Genomic DNA, 27,176 nt, shown 5'->3' with positions numbered 1-27,176 from the left:
TCTCAGTCAATTCTTATGCCAAAGTAATCAGACGTGCGTGTTAACCAGAGACAGAAACAACAACAAGAAAGCGATCACAAACACAAACTGACTTTGCAGGGGGACAACAAATCTTGTTTCATCTTTCTAACAGTACAGTAATGATATGAATCCCTGGCTTGCTTGTTTTTAACATGGTTACACTGGGTAGTTACGTGACAGTAAAGTGAAACTGAATTCAAACGCACCGCCTTTTTTTTACCTGCAGTGGAATCCATTCTGTCTGCTAAGAGCTGAGTTTACTGTTTCAGACATGTAATCAAATATGCATTAATTAGTTCAATCAGTACTGTTCAATTGGTAGCAGCATCCTGTGTAAATGACACGCCAGAGGTCCAGGCTCTGTATTAATAGAGGGGATCTTATCTTACAGGATCAGATATGACAGGCTCTGTATTAATAGAGGGGATTGTATCTTACAGGATCAGATATGACAGGCTCTGTATTAATAGAGGGGATCGTATCTTACAGGATCAGATATGACAGGCTCTGTATTAATAGAGGGGATCGTATCTTACAGGATCAGATATGACAGGCTCTGTATTAATAGAGGGGATCATATCTTACAGGATCAGATATGACAGGCTCTGTATTAATAGAGGGGATAGTATCTTACAGGATCAGATATGACAGGCTCTGTATTAATAGAGGGGATCATATCTTACAGGATCAGATATGTCCGGCTTACTCCCCCCACACTGGGGAATACATGGCAGCATTAACTTCGGATACTTGATGATAATAACCTGGTGAATTAGTACTTCACATCACACAGTACTAAGCAGCTTGGTTATTTTTTTCAAACATGTTAGTAGTTTTATAGTAAGTTTACTGTGTGAAGTAATAATATGTAATAATATGTACAGACACCTTACAGTACGCTGCTAAAGAATAATAATCACACTTAGATGAATAACACCGTGTAACAATTTTTTTTTTTTGGTTCCTGGGTAGTAACTGTTAATTCCTAATTGCTTATGCCTCAAAAGTATAGAAAATGGCTATTATTCCCCACAAACTTTGCTTTTGTGACCAGGACAGTGATATTTTGAAATTTACCTATTTTCCAGAACATTCCAGATAGATTCAGTGCTGAGTAAACTTGGAGTAACTTCTAGAACTTTCTAGAACTTTCCAGTAATATAAATAGTAGTATAAATACAGGGGCCACCAGTTCAGTTTAGTTCCAGCTGCCTAAGTGGATACATATCTGCATTTTTCTGAGATGGCATCAAGAGGCTGCAATGGTGGCATTCCTGATGGGTCTCCAATGTGGTTTTACCAAGTTTCCCTGCTATCTTTGCCTTTGGGACAGCAGGGACACCAAGGCGCACTACCACAGGCGGGACTGGCCACAGCGGACCGAATTCTCTGTGGGGAGGAACAACGTCAAGTGGGAGCCACTGGTGGACCCCCGGAAGGTGCTGATGCCACCACTGCACATCAAATTGGGCCTTATGAAACAATTTGTCAGAGCTCTAGATAAGGAGTCGGCAGCCTTGAAGTACCTTCAAGACTTCTTCCCTAAGCTGTCTGAGGCAAAGGTCAAAGCCGGTGTCTTCCTCGGACCACAGATAAAGAAGATCCTGGAGTGCAATGAATTCCCCAAGAAGCTCACTAGTAAGGAGAAAGCAGCTTGGAACAGCTTTGTCGCAGTGGTTCGGGGCTTCCTGGGCAATCACAAGGCCGAAAACTATGTGGAGCTGGTTGAGACTCTGGTGAAGAACTACGGCACAATGGGCTGTAGGATGTCCCTCAAAGTCCATATCCTTGATGCTCATCTTGATAAATTCAAGGAGAACATGGGAGCGTACTCGGAGGAGCAAGGCGAGCGCTTCCACCAGGATATACTGGACTTTGAACGCCGCTACCAAGGACAGTATAACGAGAACATGATGGGAGACTACATTTGGGGGTTGATTCGTGAAAGTGATTTACAGTATAATCGTAAATCTTGAAAAACTACTCACTTCTTTTGTAGTCATTTTTGTATTACTTTAGTATAAATACATGTTAATTTGGATTCATATGTTGTTTTTTTCTGACTACGTGAACGAAAAGACACAAATTCACCCGTTTTCTCTTTGGAAATAGGTAAATTTCAAAATATCACTGTCTGGTCACAAAAGTTTGTCGGGAATAATAGCCATTTTCTATACTTTTGAGGCATAAGCAATTAGGAAATAACACTTACTACCCAGGAACAAAAATTGTGTTACATAGTGTAATGTATAAAGAGATATTAAAAAAAAAAAAAAAAAAAAAAACATGGCTATATATGTTCGTTGCTGAGAGGGCAGATTCACATCCCAGGGCTTTGGTATCTCTGGGTTTGAAATGGCGCTCCATAAGTGTAACACCTATTATTATTATTATTATTATTATTATTATTATTATTATTATTATTATTATTTAGTTTTATTGATCAGAAATATAAAAACATATTATTATTTCTTTTATTTGTGTGTGCGTGTACATTATTTTTTAAACTATAATAATATTCCACTGCGGCTCTCAGTGATGAAGTTTCATGATTGCTTCAGCTCACATTCAGCAGTTTCCTCAGGCTGTGTGACTGACATATAATCTGACCAATGAAAATGCAGAAAGGGTGGAAACGGTTGTATTATTGGTTGATCCCCCCAAAACACCAAAAATAACGTCTGATAGCTGGTGGAGCAGGGAGGAGGGAGGATGGAGCAGGCAGGGTGGAGGAGGGAGCAGGGAGTAGGCAGGAGGGTGGAGGGAGCAGGGAGGATGGAGCAGGCAGGGTGGAGGAGGGAGCAAGGAGGATGCAGGTGGGAGCAGGCAGGAGGGAGGATGGAGGAGGGAGCAGGCAGCATGGAGGAGGGAGCAGGGAATAGGGAGCAAGGAGGATGCAGGTGGGAGCAGGGTGGAGGCAGGAGGGTGGAGGGAGCAGGGTGGAGGGAGCAGGGAGGATTGAGGAGGGAGCAGGGAACATGGGGAGGGAGCAGGGAACATGGGGGAGAGAGCTGGTGGAGTAGGGAGGAGGGGGGATGGAGGAGGGTGCAGGGAATAGGGAGCAGGGAGGATACAAGTGGGAAGAGGGTGGAGGCAGGAGGGTGGAGGCAGGAGGGTGGAGGGAGCAGGGAAGTGGGAGCAGGCAGGAGGGTGGAGGGAGCAGGGAGGATGGAGGAGGGAGCAGGGAGTAGGGAGCAGGGAGGATGGAGGAGGGAGCATGGAGGATTCAGATGGGAGGAGGCAGGAGGGTGGAAGGAGCAGGGAGGAGGGAGGAGGTAGCAGGCAGGATGGATGGAGGAGGAAGCAGAGAGTAGGGAGCAGGGAGGATGCAGGTGGGAGCAGGGAGGAGGGAGCAGCGTGAAGGGAGGATGGAACATACAAGAGGGAGAAGGAAGCATAGAGGAGGGAGCAGGGAGGAGGGAGTGATTTGAGGATGCAGCAAACAACTTTGTATGTTTCAATTCTATTTATCTCTCTTTTTTCCTGCCCAGTGAATGAAGTTGCAGTTTACAGTCTGCAGGCTCCAGACCCAAGTAACAGAGCTGAGTTTTTAAAATGTAAGTCTATTTTCACTGAAACATTTGATTGAAAGATGTGTCACTCCATTGTGAGAAGAGCTAACACTACAGAACAGGGAGGGGTGGAGCTTGAGGGCAGCAATTATTATTATTTATTATTAATTGTGAAGTCATTAATCTACACTCCTCTCCAGCAAGTATTGGTTCAGATGAATACATGCAGAATGACTGGGGGAGGGGCATTTGTTGCCTGTTTTTCCACTCAGACCTTTCTCTCCCTAAATATCTTGGTATCTCTGAATAGTTAATCATCCCATCTTTTAATACATGTACAGTGCATGTGAAACCAGTTGTGGGGTAAAATGAACAGCTATCCCTCCCAGTCATCCTGTGCTGGTAGTAAATGTATATTGCAGTATCACTGCACTTGTGGGATGGATTGCTCATTAAAATATTAGACAGATATTTGAAGAGTGGATGATATTCTATTGAAGATATTTAGTAAGCAAGGGGTCTGAGTGGGTAAAATGGCAGCACATACCCTGTAGGAACATTAAGTGAACTGTAATTGTATGCAGAGTTGCATTTGATTGGTTCCAATTGAAGAAGTTTGATAAGATCGAGGAATTATAATGAACAAAACAATCAAACAGCAAGAGGGTTTAAAGATAGCTTCACATGTACCAGCATGGACATCTCAGAACTACATTTCCCATCATCCTCCTGCTCACATATGTAATTGAGATGGAATTACCAGTGAGCAGGAGGATGATGGGAAATGTAGTTCTCAGAGGTCCATGCTGGTCCGCGGGAAGCCATCTTGAGGCAAGGAATGCAATTTAAAAGTTTAAAAAAGTGGTCAAAATGTATTAATAAAAAATAATTAAAACAATACACACACCTTCCATAAACAGGATGTGAAGATGCAGCAGACAATGACTGTTGATTTTCTCAGTAATTTGACTTTTCTAACCGTCTCTCCTCTACCCGTCCTCTTCTCTTCAATCAGATTCCTGTCAGCTCACACTGGACCCCAACACAGCGCATAGAATCCTCTGTCTGTCTGAAGGGAACAGAAAGGTGACATGGAGGAGAGAGACCCAGAGATATCCTGATTACCCAGAGAGATTTGATTACTATCCCCAAGTGCTTTGCAGAGAGGGTTTGTCTAGGACTCGCTGTTACTGGGAGATTGAGTGCAGTGGTAGAGGGGCTGATATAGGAGTCACATATAAAGGAATCAGCAGGAAAGGAGGGGGTCGTTATGGTCTCCTTGGATACAATGACAAGTCCTGGAGTTTGGAATGCTCTGATTCCAGTTACACTGCCCGGCACAATAACAATTTCACTGCAATAACTGCCCCCCGCTCCCCCAGAATAGGAGTGTATCTGGACTTTAATGCTGGCACGCTGTCCTTTTATGGCGTCTTTGACACAATGACCCTCCTGCACAGATTCCTAACCACATTCACTGAGCCGCTCTATCCTGGGTTTTATATTTATTCTGATTCCTCTGTAACAATCTGCCAGCTGAACTAGACTGTTTTGTGTTGTAAGAAACCCTTTGTATTGAACTCCCTGTCTGTCCTCTCCACTCCTCGGGTGAAGGGAATGTTCAATCTGACACAACTTTAGATGAAAGTTAGGGGGTAAAACGGCGCCACCTGCAGAGCGAAACGAGGTGAATTATTTGTTTTTAGCAACGAATGGATTTCATACGAAATAACTGCATTTAATTTCTTTTTTAAGAATTGTTTTATATATATATATTTTAAAAAATCCAATAGCATCCAATAGTCAGTGCTGTAAGAGTTTTTTTTTAAAAAAGTGAACTTAAGTTTGCTTTATTGTGTGTGTGTTTTTGTTCTTTGATTTCAATAAAATGTTTCTTCTGTTTATTTATTCAGATTTGTGAAATTTTCTTATTTATTAATACTCATTAACACTCATTAAGCATAGGGAAGCATTTAAAGCAAAGATAGGTCTCGTAAAGCATAGGGAAGCATTGTAAAGCACAGAGAGGTCTGGTAAAGCATAGGGAAGCATTGTAAAGCACAGAGAGGTATGGTAAAGCATAGGGAAGCATTGTAAAGCACAGAGGTCTGGTAAATCATAGGGAAGCATTGTAACGCACAGACGTATAGTAAAGCATAGGGAAGCATTGTAAAGCACAGAGAGGTCTTGTAAGGCATAGAGAAGCATTGTAAAGCACAGAGAGGTCTGGTAAATCATAGGGAAGCATTGTAACGCGCAGAGGTAGATTAAAGCATAGGGAAGCATTGTAAAGCACAGAAGTATAGTAAAGCATAGGGAAACATTGTAAAGCACAGAGAGGTCTGGTAAAGCATAGGGAAGCATTGTAAAGCACAGAGAGTTCTGGTAAAGCATAGGGAAGCATTGTAAAGCACAAAGAGGTCTGGTAAAGCATAGGGAAGCATTGTGAAGCACAGAGAGGTCTGGTAAAGCATAGGGAAGCATTGTAAAGCACAGAGAGGTGTGTTAAAGCATAGGGAAGCATTGTAAAGCACAGAGAGGTGTGGTAAAGCATAGGGAAGCATTGTAAAGCACAGTGAGGTCTGGTAAAGCATAGGGAAGCATTGTAAAGCACAGAGAGGTCTGGTAAAGCATAGGGAAGCATTGTAAAGCACAGAGAGGTGTGGTAAAGCATATGGAAGCATTGTAAAGCACAGAGAGGTCTGGACTCTAACCCTGGGCTTGAGACTCAGCTCAGTGATTTGAATTCCTGAACAGCTTCTTAGTAAAGTTATTATTCAGCATGCCGCCGCACCATGAACTAATAAGAAAAGACTTTCAGTACCTGGAAGGCTCTTGTGACATATCAGGCGGGTCATTCTCTTTACTCATTCTTCTTCTCCTTGGAGTCGGGTCCATGCCTCTCTCTACTGAATCACTCGTTCCTCAGTTAGCTGGGTTTCTCATCTGCAACACAATTGAAACAAGTCCGTTGTTAAAGAGTACAGCCCTTCAAATGTCATTTTTCTTTCTCTTTCTTTAGACCGGCCCATTATCTTTTCATGCTGTTTGAAATCATCCCGACCGCTTCTTGTTATCACAGTTCCTCAAATGCTGGGTTCGTTTTTGGAAACGGCTGTGTTGCTAATTGAGTGCCATGGGGTGGGGGTTACACTGCCCTCCCTAGCTAAAGGAATGTGCAGCAGGTGGCCAGGTGTCAATCGAAGAATTTATCATCAATTACCCCTGATCACCTGCCTTTGAAAAGGGGCTGGATAGCCAGTCCTTTGTCTTCGTTTGTTTGTGCTGCCCATTCACCTTCTGCAAGGGAAAGCGAAGAATCGCCACGACTGCGTGCGTAACCAGGGTGAGCTACTGGTTTTCATCGTGTGTAGAGCGGGATACCTGAGACTTTAGAAAGGGATTCATTTAGGGGATTTTAATCCCACAAAAGTAAAAAGTATTTCTGGACACACATAACACAGGCTAGATTAGTAAAGTCTCATCCCACATGACTGTATACCGGGCGTGTTGGGTATTTTTGTCGTGAGTTGTTACACTCTTTCATTTTTTTCAGATACAATGACTGATCAAGAACGACTCAGCGAGGTAGTAATTGGGGTCCGGAAGTTAATTAATTGTTAAATTTACGGGCTGACGAGGAGGTGAATTCACAAATAATTTACGGGCGGATCGCCGACGTGCTGCGTGAGCGTAGATACAAACGTTGCCATTATTATTATTATTATTATTATTATTATTATAATTATTATTATTATTATTATTATTATTATTATTATTATTATTATTTTTATTATTATTATTATTATTTATTTCTTAGCAGACGCCCTTATCCAGGGCGACTTACAATTGTTACAAGATATCACATTATTTTTACATACAATTCCCCATTTATACAGTTGGGTTTTTACTGGAGCAATCTAGGTAAAGTACCTTGCTCAAGGGTACATCAGCAGTGTCCCCCACCTGGGATTGAACCCACGACCCTCTGGTCAAGAGTCCAGAGCCATAATAAGGGCGTCACCCTGGATAAGGGCGTCTGCTAAGGAATAAATAATAATATTGTAATAATAATGATTAATAAAAGCGACAGAGGGGTGTGTTTTTTGTTATTGGTAAAGTGATTCTGGTTTGGTGTGAAAGGGATTTCCTTTGCGTCACTTTGCCCCTGTTGTTAATGTAGATTTTGTATCTATACCTCGATATTTACAAAGCTGTACAGTTTTATAATACAGGGTGCAAGTTCAACATGAATTAAAGAAACACAACTATCTCTCCTTGCAATGACAGTCTAACACACTTTTATAAAATGGGTTTCTTATCTTCGTGGGTTTTAATGTAACTTTAAAATTGCTGCTTTTGTATTATTATGTGTATACGGATATTGCTGTTCTAGAAAGAGAGCAAAGAAGAGCGGCCAGAATTATCCCGGGTTTAAAAGGCATGTCGTATGCAGACAGGCTAAAAGAATTGAATCTATTCAGTCTTGAACAAAGAAGACTACGCGGCGATCTGATTCAAACATTCAAAATCCTAAAAGTTATTGACAATGTCGACCCAGGGGACTTTTTCAACCTGAAAAAAGAAACAAGGACTAGGGGTCACAAATGGAGATTAGATAAAGGGGCATTCAGAACAGAAAATGGGAGACACTTTTTTTACACAGAGAATTGTGAGGGTCTGGAACCAACTCCCCAGTAATGTTGTGAAACTGACACCCTGGGATCCTTCAAGAAGCTGCTTGATGAGATTCTGGGATCAATAAGCTACTAACAACCAAATGAGCAAGATGGGCCGAATGTACACGTATGTGTGAAACTTTTAATCATACATTTAATCATTCACCACTTGTTAATAAATAACCAACACATTTTTTTAACTCTTCTGCACTAATTGCACACGCGAAGCTCTTGGGCTGTGTTTAAAGGTGATCCTTTTCAAATGGCAGTTTAGATGCAACACCACTGATCGTTATCAAATGCACTGATGCATTTCATCACGATCAGAAATGGCAGTGTAAACGCACCAATCGATTTTATTTTATTATAGGCCACTTTCAATATTAATATATTTAAATGTATGCAATTTGACCAATAATAATGACATGGGTGAAGTGCATTTAAATCAAAGTAAAATGCAAATGCTTTAAAGCCAAACTAAATACTAGAATTGTCCCAGGGTGGTGAGTAAGTTTGAGAGGCAGAACATAACAAAAGCACACGGTCCAATTACATTTTGTAAATGTAATAGAAAATGAAAACCGGATAGGAAGGAAGCTTGTGGTTTTACATTGGTACTTGACATGACAATGAACTAGCTTGTGGTTTAAGTAGTTCATATTCATAATGACAAGTACATACAAATGATGTTAATTCACCAGTTCATAATGTTCTGTATTGTCACTACATTGTTTTTATATATTTTTCTTATTTAAAATTCAACTAGGACGTGTCATCGAATACATATGTTGCTCAAATTTGTTAAACTACATTGTTTTAATGTTTTTCCCTCACGACAATCTGGTTATTTATTTTTTACGTAAGAACAATTAAACAGATTGTGGAAATAAACTTAAGATTGTCACAGACAGAAATGTTGTCCTCCTTTATTGTTAAAAATAAAGAAAACATTCAGGTTCAAGTCCGTTTGTGTTACATACAGAAATATGAATAATAATAAAAAAAATCTTATCTTATATAAGATGAGACATACAAGCAGCATAAAACTCATGAAAATAGGGCTATTGTATACTTTAAGCGCACCAAATCAGTGTTTCAGCTTTTTAAACATAAAGCTATTTTGTGCAAGTAATAAAGAATTATTCATCTCCCATTTATTGTGTAGACTACTTTAACATTTCCGTTTGATAATACAATTTATAGCATTGCATATTCATGTACCTTTTACTAGAAATGCCAAGGCAATGATTTTGACCCCTTCAGAACTACATTTCCCATCATCCTCCTGCTCAAATCTGTTCTAGTGTTAAGCCCACTTAGGTAACAATTAAGCCCAGTTGGTTATTTGTCCTTTTTATTAAACTAAACAGAAATAGGATTAAGAATTTAAATGTTATTTTCCTGATTTTGAAATTGAGTCAGCCTGCGGAAGAGGAACAGAGGGAGAGATCGGAGATTGAAGGTAGGATGGAGTTCATTGAAAAAGACAGCAGTGGGTAAGGACAAGGGTATTAAATATAAGACCAGGGATAGGAAGCGAGTGTACAGTGCAGAAGAACAGAACAAACAAAACAAAATCCATTTACAAAAAGAAATAACAAAAAGAAATATAAAACAGCTTTATCTACACGACTCCAGTGGTTTTCAATCCTGGCCCTCGCATACCCCTGTGTCTGCTGGTTTTCCCTTCAACTGATTCCTTCATTACTTTATTGAACAAATAATGAGCTTAAGACCTTTTCCATTGTTTTCAGCTCTTAAACAAGTAAAGATATTTCACATTAGGGCTCGATTAAGTAACTTAAGAAGTTCATTATTAGTTCAATTTATTAATGAATAGATCAGCTGGAACAAAAACCAGTCGACCCAGTAAGTCGCCAGGCCCAGGATTGAACACCACTGAACTGCACGGAATAAGCAGACATGCGTTTACAGAAATGAAAGCAGTTCAGAAGGGTTTGAGTTTTGGTGTTGAAGAATGCAGTTAAACACACATGAAACAAGTCATGTAATTCAGTGGTTCTCAAGCCTGGTCCTCGTGTAACTCTGTCTGCTGGTTTTCATTCCAACTGAGCTCTTAAATACCTAATGGAATCATTCATTTAACTAATAATTGGCTTATTTTTACCGTTTCAGTTGTCTTCAGCTCTGAAACAGGTGGAGATAGTTCAGGTAAGTGTTCAATTAAGTAACTGACAACTCAGCTGGAATGAAACCCAGCAGACACGGGTACGCGAGGACCAGGGTTGGGAACCACAGATATAATTAGTCGTTTTCACAGGGAAACAAAAGGCACAAATTAAATCAAAACTTTGACCCACCCACTAATCGCAAATTATAACCCAGTATTTGATGGCTGGTGTTTTTTATGAGTAGAAGAAGCTTTTTAAATTAAAAATAAACATTGATAAGTACATATTGTAATTTGCGATTAGCGGGTGTGTGGAAGGGTGGGGGAAAATCACTGACACAGGATACAGAAAACTGGGTTTCTAGACACCACTCGGGTGCACGATTTATTTACAGCCACAAGGTGGCACTGTGATACCGTTGCTACTAACGATGGTACAGGTATAGAGCACACACGCAGGTGCATTAAATAAGACAAAAAAGAAGGCACAAAGAAAAACAAAAATAAACACTATTAACCAAAATCTACAAAATAAAGGTGCTGCACTTTGCAGCTGATTCCCCAACCGTCGCTACCCGCATGGCTCGGGACTCCGTCCTACACTCAGCAGTGTTCCCTCACTTCCCTATACAAACCCTGGGGTCTGCCCATTTGTTTCCCCACTACACAATATTCTTTCCTTTGTATTTTATTTGTAATTATTTGGCGGCTCTCTTCCAGCCCTGCTCCGTCCGTAACGCCTCCACCGCCTCATTCATCTAAAAAGGGCAGACCTGAGGGAACAACAAAGTATCCGTTTATAGGCCGAGCAATCCCCATGAGCCCGCCCCCCAGCTACTCGGAGAGAGGGAAAGCCCACACACCCTCTTTCCCACCTCTCTGTGTCATTGCCATGACCGACAGGCGGATTCCACGGGACTGCCGCCCTCTTCCTGCAGGTCTCCCCTGTTACAGGGTGGGATCAAATTTTGACTTGATATGGGCATAAGTTAGCCAAGGAAGAAACCAGGTCATACCACTATTAATTTATTTAATGGGAATTTGATAATTTGTTGTAAATAAATTCCTGGACTCTCTGAAAGAGAGTCTTACGGTGATTGTGGTCATTTGCAAGGGGGTCACTTTTTTCTGAGAGTTCTTGTAAATCTCCTTCATTCAGTGGACAAAATGTTTCATTGGTAGGAGGAGCACTGGTTGGTTGTGAGGGAACTGCTCTTTCCTCAGCTTCAGCATGTGGATGGTGAATGTACGAGAGATGCTTCTCTCCCATGAACAGCTGGAGTGGTGTTCTGTTTCCCTCTGAAGACACAGAGTGGTTGTTGTACTCAGCTCTGAATTCATTCAGTGTACGACTGACCCTTGGAAGATAAACGTAGTGAAGGCTAAAGAGGTCAGTTTTATTGTCTAGGTCCAACAGGTGCACGGATTCCAAATCACAGAACACAGGGGCAGAGACTTGGCTGCAATTTCTGCTCAAGTCCCTGTTGAAGCGTTCAATGCGCTGATTGTGTACTGAACTTCCTGTGAAGACAGAACCTTCTCCTCTGTTTTGGCACATGTCTTCCCAGACCTGGACATTCTCTCCTCCATGATCTGTTCTCACATGAAGTGGTCTGCCAAACTCCAACACTGCCTGTCTGAAAAGGTGCTCTACAGTATCTGCTCGGTTATTATTTGAGCACCGCAGAAACATTACCATCCTGCTAAATCCGTCCATGGCTCCATGAACCACTCATTTACAATGAATCAATTTGTGATTCCCATCTATATGCCAGAAGTGATTTGGGCATGGCACAGAGTACAGACGTGGCTGTATTGTTCTGCTCCTCCGAGCCTCAATACCATCCACTCTCTTTAGAGACACTATGAGACGGTTTCTCTGCATAACAATGCCTCTAGACCGCAGGGGGCTGTTTAGCATTACCTCTCCTACATGAGGAAGGTGGGCTTTTATCTCACATACAGCAGCATCAAGCTGCTCATCACTTAAAGTTGAGCATGTGGGTCCAGTGATCGGATATTCTCTCATTTGTCTGTTCAGAGTTGGTCTTGAAATCCCAAGTATGGATGCAGCGTCAGACAATGTTGTTTTTAATGAGAGCAAATGTTCAATTTCTTCTTTTGAGAGATGTTGTCTGGGTCTTCCACGATTTCCATCCTGAAAATAAACACATGAACAGTTTTAAATCAAATGAGATCAGATTGATGTTCTTTTGGTTTGACAGTTAAATCCATCACTGGGAATCCAACTTTCTGTAATGTTGTACATGAATGCTGTAACTCCACGTAACACACTGTAGTTCAACAATTGAAAAATCCTAATATTATTAATAATAATAATAATAATAATAATAATAATAATAATAATAATAATATCAGGGCTTAAGTGTAGACAAGCTAATGAAATATGCTTTCACCATTTTATTACACACACACAAATACAGTAGTCTCCCGAATTATTCAAAATAAATAAATGCACGTGTACAATAAGTATTTGTTGCATAAATAAATGAAAACATGAAAATTGTAAGAGTATCAGTATCTGTCCAAAATAACTTCATCTTCAGGGTGTGAATACATTTGAACATCGTGTTTAGAATAACAGGCAATAATTTGCTAAAACCAGTTACAGTGTTTTAAGGGAGTGAATAATTCTGGAGGCTACTGTACAAAAGAAAATATATATATATATATACACACACACCCTAGTCTCCAGCATTATTCATACCCCTGATTCCTGTAACAAAAAGCTGGTTTTAGCAACAACAAAAAAAGCAAGTGTACATTCAGATTTTTTGTGCATAAATTCATGCAAACATGAAACATTGTAAGACTATCAGTGTTAGATATGGCAAAAACATTTCTGTCCAAAGTTATTGCATTTTAATGTTTAGGGTGTGAATAATGTTGATTTCTAAAACAGGACTTCCTGCAGGAACACTTTTGTTAAACAAATCAGGTGAAGTAATTAAATAATATTAAAAAACGAATACAAATATATAAAAGGAAGTGGAACCTGCAATGTAGGAAACCATACGTTTTTCAAACTTCCAAATATAACAAGTAATCTTTTTTTTCGCTTTTATCGTGCCCGTCTTTTCCAGTACATGTATTACATCATCACACTCATTTAATCTGAAATAGCTTTGGCCTTGAATTGAAGTTTGAATTTCCATCGCCTGGGATATTTAATCGTTTGTTTCTACATCGCTATACTCGGTGCTTAATTTGTACCGGGGCTCAGCCCCGGAACCTCTGGGCGTGCAGAGTCATACCTCGAGTTAAAAATCTCATAAAATGCTTTCTTTTTAAATTCTCAACACAGTTGTATCAAGTCTGCAAGTTCTTGCGTGCGCGTTAGAGAGACAGTCCGCTGCCACGTTTTTAGCCGACTTTAAATTACTTTTACGATTTCATCTTGAGCGCCTTTAAGTAAGATGACACTGGCTGCGCTATTGTCTTTTATAAACACAAATAAGATTACTTGATTTGAAACACGTCATGAACGATACAAGAAACTTCTTACATTACTTGGTTTGATTAAATGAGTAGTATACAACAAAATATGAAAGCTGAACATTAATATCAACAAAGAACAACGACAACTTTTTAATGAAAAAATATAATGTAGCCGAGTTCAATAGGAACATTAGCTTGCTATATTATATTAAACCAAAACAACAAAAATAAAATAACGATCTGGTTCTCTCTTGGCTTTTTCAATTAATATAATTTAATTAATAGGGAATCAAAACATACTAAGATCACAACTACCTAGCCTCAGTTTAATTGATGTTTTTTGTAATCTACCAGCGGCTTCTGTTGCAGAGACATCACTGATAATAGTGCAGACCGCGGGGCAAACCAATGCTCGTGTGGGGGTGGATTTTTTTTTTAATCTATGTCGTCCTTCTGGAGTCCTCGGAATGCCTTTTAATGTGTTTGTTTTTTTAAACCATTCAAATGCAAAACCATAACAAAACGTGTACACATGCTTTTTTGTATTTATTATCTGTCCTGCGGTTGCCTTTGCTTAATTTGTCTTCAGCACTCCTACTTGGTATATGATGCAGAACACGTGATTGTAAACAACTAACACTAGCACGTGCAATACTCTTTCAAATACACGTGTTATGATTTTGAATGTGCGCTTCTTCAGGACGGTATTATTGTCATTGCTTGCGCCCCGGCTCCTCTTTCTTTACACATTAAGCACTGGCTATATATACTGTAGCAGGACCTGGCAACGAGGCGTGCAATTTTATAGAGGGGGCACCGAGGAAGACGCGGGGAATGTCATGGGACTGTATGGGACACTTTCATTACATATCGTGCCTGTCTTTTCCACTGCATTTATTAAATCGCGACACTCATTCAATCTGAAATAACTTCGGAGCAGTGTTAGAGCTATAGACTATAGCATAGATACACGGGAATTGTAAGGCCTGTTCTGAAATGATGTTAAAGATGATGTGGCAGGTCCACGGATGACATCCTTCCACGTCCCTCAGTTTGTGGTGGTTGAGCAGCGCTGGCTGTTCCAGCCTGTAGAGCGGCTCTTACAGCAGCAGCAGCTGCGCGCTCGATGATTGCATGTGAGTTACTGGAATCCGCCAGGATGTCTTTCTGAATGTGAACCTGACCGAGTCCGTGGAGATTCACCCGCCCGTCCGAAGAATGATGACGTCACAAAGCGGGCGGAGCTAATTTGCATATAAACTCCAGATTTAGCTGCCAGTTAAATATTTAGCTAAATATTAAATCTTGTTAAGAGATTTAATATTTAGTTGAATATTTAGCTAAATGTTAAATCTTGATAAGAGATTTAAGATTTCGTTAAATATTTAGCTAAATGTTAAACCGTGTAACTAGATTTATAAATGATATCTGAATGTGCACATTTTAAAAAATATTTATTTATTTTCACAACATTTATACATCTGGGGAAAAAATACAACATTCAAGTTAAATCTGGAAAAAAAGACATGTTAAAATATTAAGGCTTTTTTTTACACATAGTACCCCATACGTTAATGATCGCGTTGCTATAGGTTTTGTGAATGGAGGCTGTTCTGTTGTGAGTATATCGGGGTGCTCTGTGCTCCCCTCGTTAATGATCGCGTTGCTATAGGTTTTGTTAATGGAGGCTGTTCTGCTGTGAGTATATCAGGGTGGTCTGTGCTCCCCTCGTTAATGATCGCGTTGCTATAGGTTTTGTGAATGGAGGCTGTTCTGCTGTGAGTGTATCGGGGTGCTCTGTGCTCCCCTCGTTAATGATCGCGTTGCTATAGGTTCTGTGAATGGAGGTTGTTCTGCTGTGAGTATATCGGGGTGCTCTGTGCTCCCCTCGTTAATGATCGCGTTGCTATAGGTTTTGTGAATGGAGGCTGTTCTGCTGTCAGTGTATCGGGGTGCTCTGTGCTCCCCTCGTTAATGATCGCATTGCTATAGGTTTTGTGAATGGAGGCTGTTCTGCTGTGAGTGTATCGGGGTGCTCTGTGCTCCCCTCGTTAATGATCGCGTTGCTATAGGTTTTGTGAATGGAGGCTGTTCTGCTGTGAGTATATCGGGGTGCTCTGTGCTCCCCTCGTTAATGATTTCATTTGTGCTTCACAGTCGAAACACAGCTAACTGCGGAGCGAGTGATTTCGGAGATACAGACACGGAGATGACTTCAAGGAGGAGGAAACAAAGATGTCGCCACAGCTGCATGGGGACCTCAGCATTTCCCCGGTTCATTATTAATAGCGGGCTGTCAAGACTTGTCAGCGAGCCGAGCGAGGTGAGATAAAGACACACACACGATTATTTAAAGTCGTTCGTGACTCGCATGACTCTGAACAGGTCTGTGTTTTTCTCTCGTCATGAACCAGCTGCTGCCCAACCCAAGGAACTGCTTTGAAGACATTTACTTCCTGTGTCATGTGACCCGCAGCTCGCTTCAGCTACAGTGAAGAGGAGCGCTTGTGCGAGTCGATTTTATACTTCGTATTGTTGAGGATAGTGGATAATAAAACTATATCCATAATAATAATAATAATAATAATAATAATAATAATAATAATAATAATACACATAAATATAATACTGATAATCTGAGGTGAAACTCAGCCGGTACGACCCGGAACTGCGTACCTGCAAAACATCTTGTCAAGGTACTTCAATATTTCAACTTATCACAATGATAGGCTACATCATTTTTTCTTTGTATTTTCCGTCCTTTTCGCTTCTTCTTCTTCGTTGTTCGGTTATTATTGATGTTTAAGCAAAATAACTCGACGTCACGCAGGTTCCGGTCATGTGACTTTTGATGACAGAGTATGCTGACTGCCAAAGGGGCTTCCGCATACTTGTGAACATGGAGACTTCAAAATAAGGGAGCTTTTGTAAACTGATATTTTCTAAAGACACAAGCATACAACTATTCCACTATAATTTGGTAAAACTATTATTGTGTTAAATACATAAGAACATAAGAACGTTTACAAACGAGAGGAGGCCATTCGGCCCATCTTGCTCGTTTAGTTGTTAGTAGCTTATTGATCCCAGAATCTCATCAAGCAGCTTCTTGAAGGATCCCAGGGGGTCAGCTTCAACAACATTACTGGGGAGTTGGTTCCAGACCCTCACAATTCTCTGTGTAAAAAAGCGCCTCCTATTTTCTGTTCTGAATGCCCCTTTATCTAATCTCCATTTGTGACCCCTGGTCCTTGTTTTTTTACTGCACAATACTGTTATTTTGGTACTGCGTCAGTGACTAGGAGAAAAAAAACATCTTATTTAGTTTTTCAGGGCAAATCGGGTAACCCTAACGACATGAACAGTGCGAGAAACTCAAGCTCTAATATAAATTTAGTCAGACACCAAAATCCAAGCAGAACAACTGGACAAAACATAGAAAAAGATCATAGTTTTTTTTTCCTATTAAGTGCTGTTGTAACTGTTAGTATTAACCTGTATATTTAAAGTTCAAAATTAATAATTCAAAATAAAACATAATCTTAACTGATACAAAATTGTTTAAAATACAATGCTCCCATGGCACTCCATTAGCAACACAGACGTTTCCAAAAACGAACCCAGCATTTGAATAACTGTGATAACAAGAAGCACTCGGGATGATTTCAAACAGCATGAAAAGATAAGGGGCCGCTCTAAAGAAAGAGAAAGAAAAATGACATTTGAAGCGCTGTACTCTTTAACAACGGTGTTGCAGAGGAGAAACCCAGCTAACTGAGGAACGAGTGATTCAGTAGAGAGAGGCATGGACCTTCTTACTCCTTCTCCAAGGAGAAGAAGAAGGAGTAAAGAGAATGACCCTCCTGATATGTCACAAGAGCCTGCCAGGTACTGAAAGTCTTTTCTTATTAGTTCACGGTGCGGCGGCATGCTGAATAATACCTTTACTAAAAAGCTGTTCAGGAATCCAAATCACTGAGTCTCAAGCCCAGGGTTAAAGACCAGACCTCTCTGTGCTTTACAATGCTTCCCTATGCTTTACCAGACCTATCTGTACTTTACAATGCTTCCCTATGCGTTACCAGACCTCTCTGTGCTTTACAATGCTTCCCTATGCTTTACCACACCTCTCTGTGCTTTACAATGCTTCCCTATGCTTTACCAGACCTCTCTGTGCTTTACAATGCTTCCCTATGATTTACCAGACCTCTCTGTGCTTTACAACGCTTCCCTATGATTTACCAGGCCTCTCTGTGCTTTACAATGCTTCTTTATGCTTTACCACACCTCTCTGTGCTTTACAATGCTTTCCTGTGCTTTACAGGCCTCTCTGTGCTTTACAATGCTTCCCTGTGCTTTACCAAACCTCTCTGTGCTTTACAATGCTTCCCTATGCTTTACGAGACCTCTCTGTGCTTTAAAATGCTTCCCTATGATTTACGAGACCTCTCTGTGCTTTAAAATGCTTTGTTATGCTTTATTAGACCTCTCTGTGCTTTATAATGCTTCCCTATGCTTTACCAGACCTATCTGTGCTTTAAAATGCTTCCCTATGGTTTACTATAGCTCTCTGTGCTTTACAATGCTTCCCTATGCTTTACCAGACCTCTCTGTGCTTTACAATGCTTCCCCATGCTTTAGCATACCTCTCTGTGCTTTACAATGCTTCCCTATGCTTTACCAGACCTCTTTCTCTCTCATTCACCTCTTTCTTGCTCATTCTCATTTGAAAAACCATGTTAATGAGTATTAAGAAATGAGAAAATCACGTTAATTTTTTTTATTAAATCACATTACTAAAATCTGAAATATTAAACAATTTATGGAAATCAAAAAACAAAAACACACACACAATAAAGCAAACTTAAGTTCACTTTTTTAAAAACTGTTACAGCACTGACTATTGGATGACATTTTTTAAAATATATATAAAACATAACAATTCTTAAAAAATAAATTAAATACAGTTACTTCCTATGAAATCCATTCGTTGCTAAAAACAAATAATTCCCCTCTTTCGCTCTGCAGGTGGCGCCGTTTTACCCCCTAACTTTCATCCAAAGTTGTGTCAGATTGAACATTCCCTTCACCCGAGGAGTGGAGAGGACAGACAGGGAGTTCAATACAAAGGGTTTCTTACAACACAAAACAGTCTAGTTCAGCTGGCAGATTGTTACAGAGGAACCATAACACTAAAGCCAAAACCCAGGATAGAGCGGCTCAGTGAATGTGGTTTGGAATCTGTGCAGGAGGGTCATTGTGTCAGAGACGCCATAAAAGGACAGCGTGCCGGCATTAAAGTCCAGATACACTCCTATTCTGGGGGAGCGGGGGGCAGTTATTGTAGTTTGATTGTTATTGTGTCGGGCAGAGTATCTAGAACCAAAGCAGAGCAAACTCCAGGACTTGTCATTGAATCCAAGGCGACAGGAACGATCCCCTCCTTTCCTGCTGATTCCTTTATATGTGACTCCTATAGAAACCCCTACCCCACTGCACCCAATCTCCCAGTAACAGCGAGTCCCAGACAAACCCTCTCTGCAAAGCACTTGGGGATAGCTGTCAAATCTCTCTGAGTGATCAGGATATCTCTGGGTCTCTGTCCTCCGTGTCACCTTTCTGTTCCCTTCAGACAGACAGAGGTTTCTATTCGCTGTGTTGGGGTCCAGAGTGAGCTGACAGGAATCTGATTGAAGAGAAGAGGACGGGTAGAGGAGAGACGGTTAGAAAAGTCAAATCACTGAGAAAATCAACAGTCATTGTCTGCTGCATCCTCACATCCTGTTTATGGAAGGTGTGTGTGTTGTTTTAATTATTTTTTTTAATACATTTTGACCACTTTTTTAAACTTTTAAATTGCATTTTCTGCCTCAAGATGGCTTCCCGTGGACCGGCATGGACCTCTCAGAACTACATTTCCCATCATCCTCCTGCTCACTGGTAATTCCATCTCAATTACATATGTGAGCAGGAGGATGATGGGAAATGTAGTTCTGAGAGGTCCATGCGGGTACATGTGAAGCCATCTATAAGTATAAAAAAGTGGTCAAAATGTAAAAAAAAATAAAAGTAATTAAAACAATACACACACCTCACGTAAACAGTTGTAGCAACACATGGGAACATGCAACACAATAAAATACAAAGGTCCTTATGAACCCTTTAAACCCTCTTGCTGTTTGATTGTTTTGTTCATTATAATTCCTCGATCTTATCAAACTTCTTCAATTGGAACCAATCAAATGCAGCTCTGCATACAATTACAGTTCACTTAATGTTCCTACAGGGTATGTGTTGCCATTTTCCCCACTCAGACCCCTTGCTTACTAAATATCTTCAATAGAATATCATCCACTCTTCAAATATCTGTCTAATACTTTAATGAGCAATCCATCCCACAAGTGCAGTGATACTGCAATATACATTTACTACCAGCACAGGATGACTGGGAGGGATAGCTGTTCATTTTACCCCACAACTGGTTTTAAAAGATGGGATGATTATCTATTCAGGGATACCAAGATATTTAGGGAGAGAAAGGTCTGAGTGGAAAAACAGGCAACAAATGCCCCTCCCCCAGTCATTCTGCATGTATTCATCTGAACCAATACTTGTTGGAGAGGAGTGTAGATTAATGGCTTCACAATTACTAATAAATAATAATAATTGCTGCCCTCAAGCTCCACCCCTCCCTGTTCTGTAGTGTTAGCTCTTCTCACAATGGAGTGACACATCTTTCAATCAAATGTTTCAGTGCAAACAGACTTACATTTTAAAAACTCAGCTCTGTTCCTTGGCTCTGGAGCCTGTAGACTGTAAACTTCAACTTCATTCACTGGGCAGAAAAAAAGAGAGAGAAATAGAATTGAAACATACAACAGTCACTGTCTGCGCTGTCCTCAAATCACTCCCTCCTCCCTGCTTCATCAGTCCCTGTTCCCTGCTCCCTCCTCCCTGCTCCTTCCTCTATGCTTCCATCTCCCTCTTGAATGCTCCCTCCACCCTCCTGCCTCCTCCCACAAGCATCCTCCCTGCTCCTGTCTCCATCCACCTTGCTCCCTGCACCCTCCCCCCTCCACCCTGCTCCCACCTGCATCCTCCCTGCTCCCTATTCCGTGCTCCCTCCTCCATGCTGCCTGCTCCCTGCTCCCACCTGCATCCTCCCTGCTCCCTCCTCCATCCTCCCTGCTCCCTCCTCTATCCTCCCTGCTCCCTCCTCCCTCCTCCCTGCTCCCTCCTCCCTCCTCCATTCTGCTCCCTCCTCCATTCTCCCTGCTCCCTCCTGCCTGCTCCCTCCTCCATCCTGCCTGCTCCCTCCTCCTTCCTCCCTCCTCCCTGTTCCCTCCTCCCTCCTCTATCCTCCCTGCTCCTTCCTCCCTGCTCCCTCCTCCATCCTGCCTGCTCCCTCCTCCATCCTACCTGCTCCCTCCTCCATCCTCCCTGCTCTCTCCTCCCTTCTCCACCAGTTATCAGACGTTATTTTTGGTGTTTTGGGGCGATCAGCCAATAATACAACCGTTTCCACCCTTTCTGCGTTTTCATTGGTCAGATTATATGTCAGTCACACAGCCTGAGGAAACTGCTGAATGTGAGCTGAAGCAATCATGAAACTTCATCAATGAGAGCCGCAGTGGAACCTTATTATAGTTTAAAAAAATAATGTATACACACACACACACACTCTCACACACACACACACACACACACTGACACACAACTAATAGAAATAATATGTTTTTATATTTTTGATAACTACAACTAAATAATAATAATAATAATAATAATAATAATAATAATAATAATAATAATAATAATAATTGGTGTTATACTTATGGAGCGCCGTTTCAAGCCCAGAGATACCAAAGCGCTGGGATGTGAATCTGCCCTCACAGCAACGAACATATATAGACATGTTTTATTTTTAATATCTCTTTATACATTATTCAGCTTCGTGTGATTCTTATTCTTCAGCAGCATACTGTAAGGTGTCTGTACGCGTATGTTATTAATGTAGTTATAACGTTACATTAACCAGCAACACATCCCACAATCCTCTCGGGAGCGCTTGATAAAGAAACCCGTCCAGCCCTCCCTGATCAATCCAAGAGAAACCCGCGTTTCCAACATCGGAACCACCTCGGCAACAGCCGCTCCGCATCCCATCTGAGGACAGAGCTGCATTTCCATGAGGGAGTCACCGCGAACATGGAGAAACCGGACACCCGAAATATCACCCGGACCCACACCAACGGGCTTTGAAATACACTCTGATTCGGACTGAAGGGAATCCACTTCACACAAAAAGGGTTCACAGAAATGTGAGCAAACACAACGACCCTCAGAACAAACCCGTGAACACAGAAATGGCAAAATAGAAATGTGAAAGCGCGTCATTTTAACACGCTCCCTAACAATTGCCATGGAAACCCTGACGGCAAAAAACAAAACAAAAACAAAACAGGAATGTCACTCTGCAGAGAAGAAGATTCAGCTCCACAACACATGAAAAACTACAGGAAACGTCAGCTTATTATCATAAGAGTTTCTTTTTTTAAATGTATTTTTATTTATTTATTTTTTAAAGTGGTTGATACCCATTTCGTGCTTGAAAGGGAACGTGCTGTTTTTAAGTTACAAGTTCAAAGTGTTCTCTTTGGTTGCAGTCGCGTATCACTCCTAGTACAGACCACAGCAATCGCGGTTTTCTCTGTACTGTCTCACACAATGCAAACCTTATTTTAAACTGTGTTCACCTTATCAAAGTGGTTGCTATTTTAAATACAATTCTTTATGGAGTTCAGCAGAGATTATAAAGATATTGCATGGGGCAGTGTGTGTGTGTGTGCATGCGTGTGTGTGTGATAGGCAATGTGTGTGTGTGTGTGTATGAGTGTGTGATAGGCAGTGTGTGTGTGTGTGTGTGTGTGTGTGTGATACATGAGCATGTAATGCCTGGATAACCCCCTCGGTGTGCATTACATTCTCATATCACACATCGCCCCATGCTGTATTCTATAGATATTGTACAGCTCCTTTCTGTCCTTCCATTTCTACATAAACTCTGAAATTAAAACACACTCAGTTCAATTACATATTATTACTTAACACAGTAAACACACTATAAAACTATTAACATGTTTGCAAAAAATAACCCAGCTGCTTAGTACTGTGTGATGTGAAGTACTAATTAGCCAGGTTATTATCATCAAGTATCCTAAGTTAATGCTGCCATGTATTCCCCAGTGTGGGGGGAGTAAGCCTGTCATATCTGATCCTGTAAGATACGATCCCGTCTATTAATACAGAGCCTGTCATATCTGATCCTGTAAGATACAATCCCCTCTATTAATACAGAGCCTGTCATATCTGATCCTGTAAGATACAATGCCCTCTATTAATACAGAGCCTGTCATATCTGATCCTGTAAGATATGATGCCCTCTATTAATACAGAGCCTGTCATATCTGAACCTGTAAGATATGATCCCCTCTATTAATACAGAGCCTGTCATATCTGATCCTGTAAGATACGATCCCCTCTATTAATACAGAGCCTGTCATATCTGATCCTGTAAGATACAATCCCCTCTATTAATACAGAGCCTGTCATATCTGATCCTGTAAGATACAATTCCCTCTCTCCTCCCTGCTCCCTCCTCCATGCTCCCTCTTCTATGCTTCCACCTTCCTGCTGTGTGCTCCCTCCTTCTATGCTCCCTGCTATTTTATAGACAAGTATATTTAGACTGTGATGTTTAAGATTGATAATCAATAGATTTGATCTATAATTCTTACTTGAGATTTATTTCTGACTTTGGATAAGTTCTCTCTTTTTATTTGTCTGTCTTCAATAAACTGCTGCTGCTATTAATTAAACCCTCTTGCTGTTTGATTGTTTTATTCATTATAATTCCTCGATCTTATCAAACTTCTTCAATTGGAACTAATCAAATGCAGCTCTGCATACAATTACAGTTCACTTAATGTTCCTACAGGGTATGTGTTGCCATTTTATCCACTCACACCCCTTGCTTACTAAATATCTTCAATAGAATATCATCCACTCTTCAAATATTTGTCTAATATTTTAATGAGCAATCCATCCCACAAGTGCAGTGATACTGCAATATACATTTACTACCAGCACAGGATGACTGGGAGGGATAGCTGTTCATTTTACCCCACAACTGGTTTCACATGCATTGTACATGTATTAAAAGATGGGATGATTATCTATTCAGGGACACCAAGATATTTAGGGAGAGAAAGGTCTGAGTGGAAAAACAGGCAACAAATGCCCCTCCCCCAGTCATTCTGCATGTATTCATCTGAACCAATACTTGTTGGAGAGGAGTGTAGATTAATGGCTTCACAATTACTAATAAATAATAATAATTGCTGCCCTCAAGCTCCACCCCTCCCTGTTCTGTAGTGTTAGCTCTTGTCACAATGGAGTGACACATCTTTCAATCAAATGTTTCAGTGAAAACAGACTTACATTTTAAAAACTCAGCTCTGTTCCTTGGCTCTGGAGCCTGTAGACTGTAAACTGCAACTTTATTCACTGGGCAGAAAAAAAGAGAGAGAAATAGAATTGAAACATGTGGATTAATACACAACACACACAAGACTCCAAACAGCAATCTGAAAAGAAAAAAGGCTTATTCACGGCATTTTGGGATGTAAAAATCTGTACTTCAAGATGTTCATGATTACAATGAATATGTATTCCTTCTGTATCGGAGCAGCAGCCAAAGTCAATGTGAACATGTCTGCCACTGCACTGGAGTCTTGTGTTCCTTCCTCTACATCACATATCTTTGCCCAAGAGTACGGTGTCCATATTAGGACACCCTTGTGCATCAAACATACAACAGTCATTGTCTGCTCCATCCTCACATCACTTCCTCCTCTCTGCTTCATCAGTCCGTTCCATTATCCATTCTCCCTCCTACCACCTCCCTGCTCCCTCCTGCATGCACCGTTCTCCCTGCAGTCTGCTTCATCACCCCCTGCTCCTTCCTCCCTGCTCCCTTCTCCCTGCTCCCTCCTCCATGTTGCCTCCTCCCACTTATGTGCTCCCTCCTCCTTGCTCACTCTTTCATTCTCCCTCCTCCCTGCTGTCTCTTCCAGTCTTCATGCTCCCTTCTCTCTACTCCCTCATCCCTGTTGCCTCCTTCCTGTCTTCTCCCTAATCATTCATTCTCCCTCCTCTCTCTTCCACCCTCTCCTCCATGCTCCCTGCTTAATTCTCTCTTCTCCATCCATGCTCCCTCTCCAATGCTCCCTGCTCTGCCCTCCCTTCTCCCTCCTCCATGCTGCCTCTTCACTCCTTCCTCCTCTCTTCTGCCTCCTCCCTTCTCAATACTACATTATTTATATAGCCAGCAATCTGAAAGAGGTCTTTATTAATGTCTTGCAAGTCCTGTCCTTCCTCAAGCCATGGTCTATTTGAGAAATCTCTACCAAAGGAATCTATTTCACACCAACCTGTTGTGGTTATGTTGACTAATTCCCCCTTGCAGAAGTCCTCAATATGGTCTTTAAGTTCAGATACAGCTTTCCTCACAGCCCCAAAAGAGATGTCTGTATTGACAGTAACGCTGGGTAAGTCTCCAGCTTCAGGAGGGGCACAGAGAGACTGGAAATTCTACAACAGGAAAGTGGAGAAAAGGAGTTTTCACTGAAAGAGAATGGGGTCCAAAACATTCCTGGGGAAAAGCAAGGATTCATTCAATTGGAGAGGTCTGTCTGAAACCGTCCCAGTTATGTACTTGAGATTTTCTAACAAGCAGTGATGTTACCTGTAGAAAATGGATGTGATCCTCTGTCTCTGAAAGCGGTTTCAGCTCAGCGTTTCTCCTCCTTAGCTCAGCAATCTCCTGCTCCAGTTTCTTGATGCGTCCTTCAGCCTGATTCACTGCAGCCTTCTCGTTATCTCCAATCAGCTCAATAACCTCAGTGTGGATCTTCTCAATGGATTGGATCAGCTCAGTAAAGATCTTCTCACTTTCCTTTATTTCTATGCATGCAGATCTCTGAGTGAAAGAACACAGTAGAGGAGACATAGTTAGAATTGATATCAAAAACACATCAGGGATAGACAGTAAACTTCTGTAGATGTGTTCCAGTCCATCTGTTAATAATAATAATAATAATAATAATAATAATAATAATAATAATAATAATAATAATAATAATAATAATAATAATAATAATAATAGCCCCCTCTTTCAATACCCACTTTCAGTGACTCCACAGTCTGTTTCAGCTTCTCAATTTCTTTGAGTCTCTCCTGGATTCTCTGTTGTATTTCTGTCTGTGTCTCTCCCAGTTGCTTCTGTGTAGAAACACAGTGACACAGTGACATTTCTGACAGGGCATTGAGTGATATCCTTTCACACTCAATACAGACTATTTCAGAGCAGGCTGTGTTTTCACACCTCTCTCCCCTTAATATGGAGTTAGATTAAAGATACACACATTATGCAAACAGATACCCTAAGGGTCGAATGCACCAGCGAGGATTAACCACTAACCCAGATTAAATCAAGGATTATATTTGAATCATGTTGCACAAAACTTTAATTCTTGTTTAAAATTAATCCAAGATTAAACATTTAAAAGATTAAAATATAATGACATTGCATTTTAATCCATGTTTAAATGTGATAGGTGAATTAAATTTAAACCTTCATTAGAGGTGGTTTAAACTTGGACAAAGGCAGCAGTTTCAGGCAACATGTGTGTATAGTAGTAAGATACAGCACCATCTAGTGCACAGCTGCCAGCAATACAAAAGGACACTTGATCCACAGTAGCTGTCCACTAGATGGTACTGTTTCATACTAGTAACAGTGAATGATGGCTGATCTAGCATGTGTTACATGTTTGTTTTGTTAAGCACCTAGGAAACTGAAGCAGCTTTCTCTTTAATGGATATTTAGGGCTTCTGATTTCCGTTTTTAATCGATAAACACAGATAAAACACCCCTGATACAAAACATTGAAATCAGTGTAAAAAATGCCTAAATACACAAAATCCCTAGAAGACCCGTGACCAGAAGGACTTCACTGTGGAAGAGAGCAAAGGAAAGAGGGGACTAGTAGGGTGGTCGAAAAATTGTAGATTTTAACAAAAAAATCCCAAAATAGTTATTAAATTTCGTTTTAAACTAACTTAAACATATCTGTTTTAATCATGTAAAAATGTGTTTTAACGCACCAAATTACGCTATTTTTTCTACCCGATTTATATTGTATATCATCTTAATATTGTGTATTGTATATCATATTAATCTTGTATATTGTATATCATATTAATCTTGTATATTGTATATCATATTAATCTTGTATATTGTATATCATATTAATC

The 27,176-nt window shown here is 40.7% G+C and overlaps 1 protein-coding gene across 2 annotated transcripts in view; it reads right to left on the bottom strand.

Moving 5' to 3' along the window:
- The window catches only part of LOC117965739 (neoverrucotoxin subunit alpha-like), a 109,661-nt gene that overhangs the window by 80,852 nt on the left and 1,633 nt on the right, over positions 1-27,176 (bottom strand). Inside the window, exons 2-7 of one of the 2 annotated variants that reach the window (XM_059016632.1) lie at positions 26,046-26,141; positions 25,606-25,839; positions 25,292-25,451; positions 24,300-24,365; positions 20,572-20,637; positions 18,574-19,488 (exon numbers count right to left, since the gene is read on the bottom strand). In XM_059016632.1, the coding sequence (XP_058872615.1) occupies positions 18,995-19,488; positions 20,572-20,637; positions 24,300-24,365; positions 25,292-25,451; positions 25,606-25,839; positions 26,046-26,141 (1,116 nt within the window). In that variant the 3' untranslated portion in view covers positions 18,574-18,994. Of the gene's footprint in view, positions 1-18,573; positions 19,489-20,571; positions 20,638-24,299; positions 24,366-25,291; positions 25,452-25,605; positions 25,840-26,045; positions 26,142-27,176 lie in introns of those variants that run through there. The other variant, XM_059016631.1, reaches the window with a different exon arrangement.

This window comes from Acipenser ruthenus, chromosome 53 (assembly GCF_902713425.1).
Source record: "Acipenser ruthenus chromosome 53, fAciRut3.2 maternal haplotype, whole genome shotgun sequence".
NCBI lineage: Eukaryota > Metazoa > Chordata > Actinopteri > Acipenseriformes > Acipenseridae > Acipenser > Acipenser ruthenus.
Note: the sequence above shows the minus strand (reverse complement) of the source record. Positions and strands in the feature narration are given on the sequence as shown.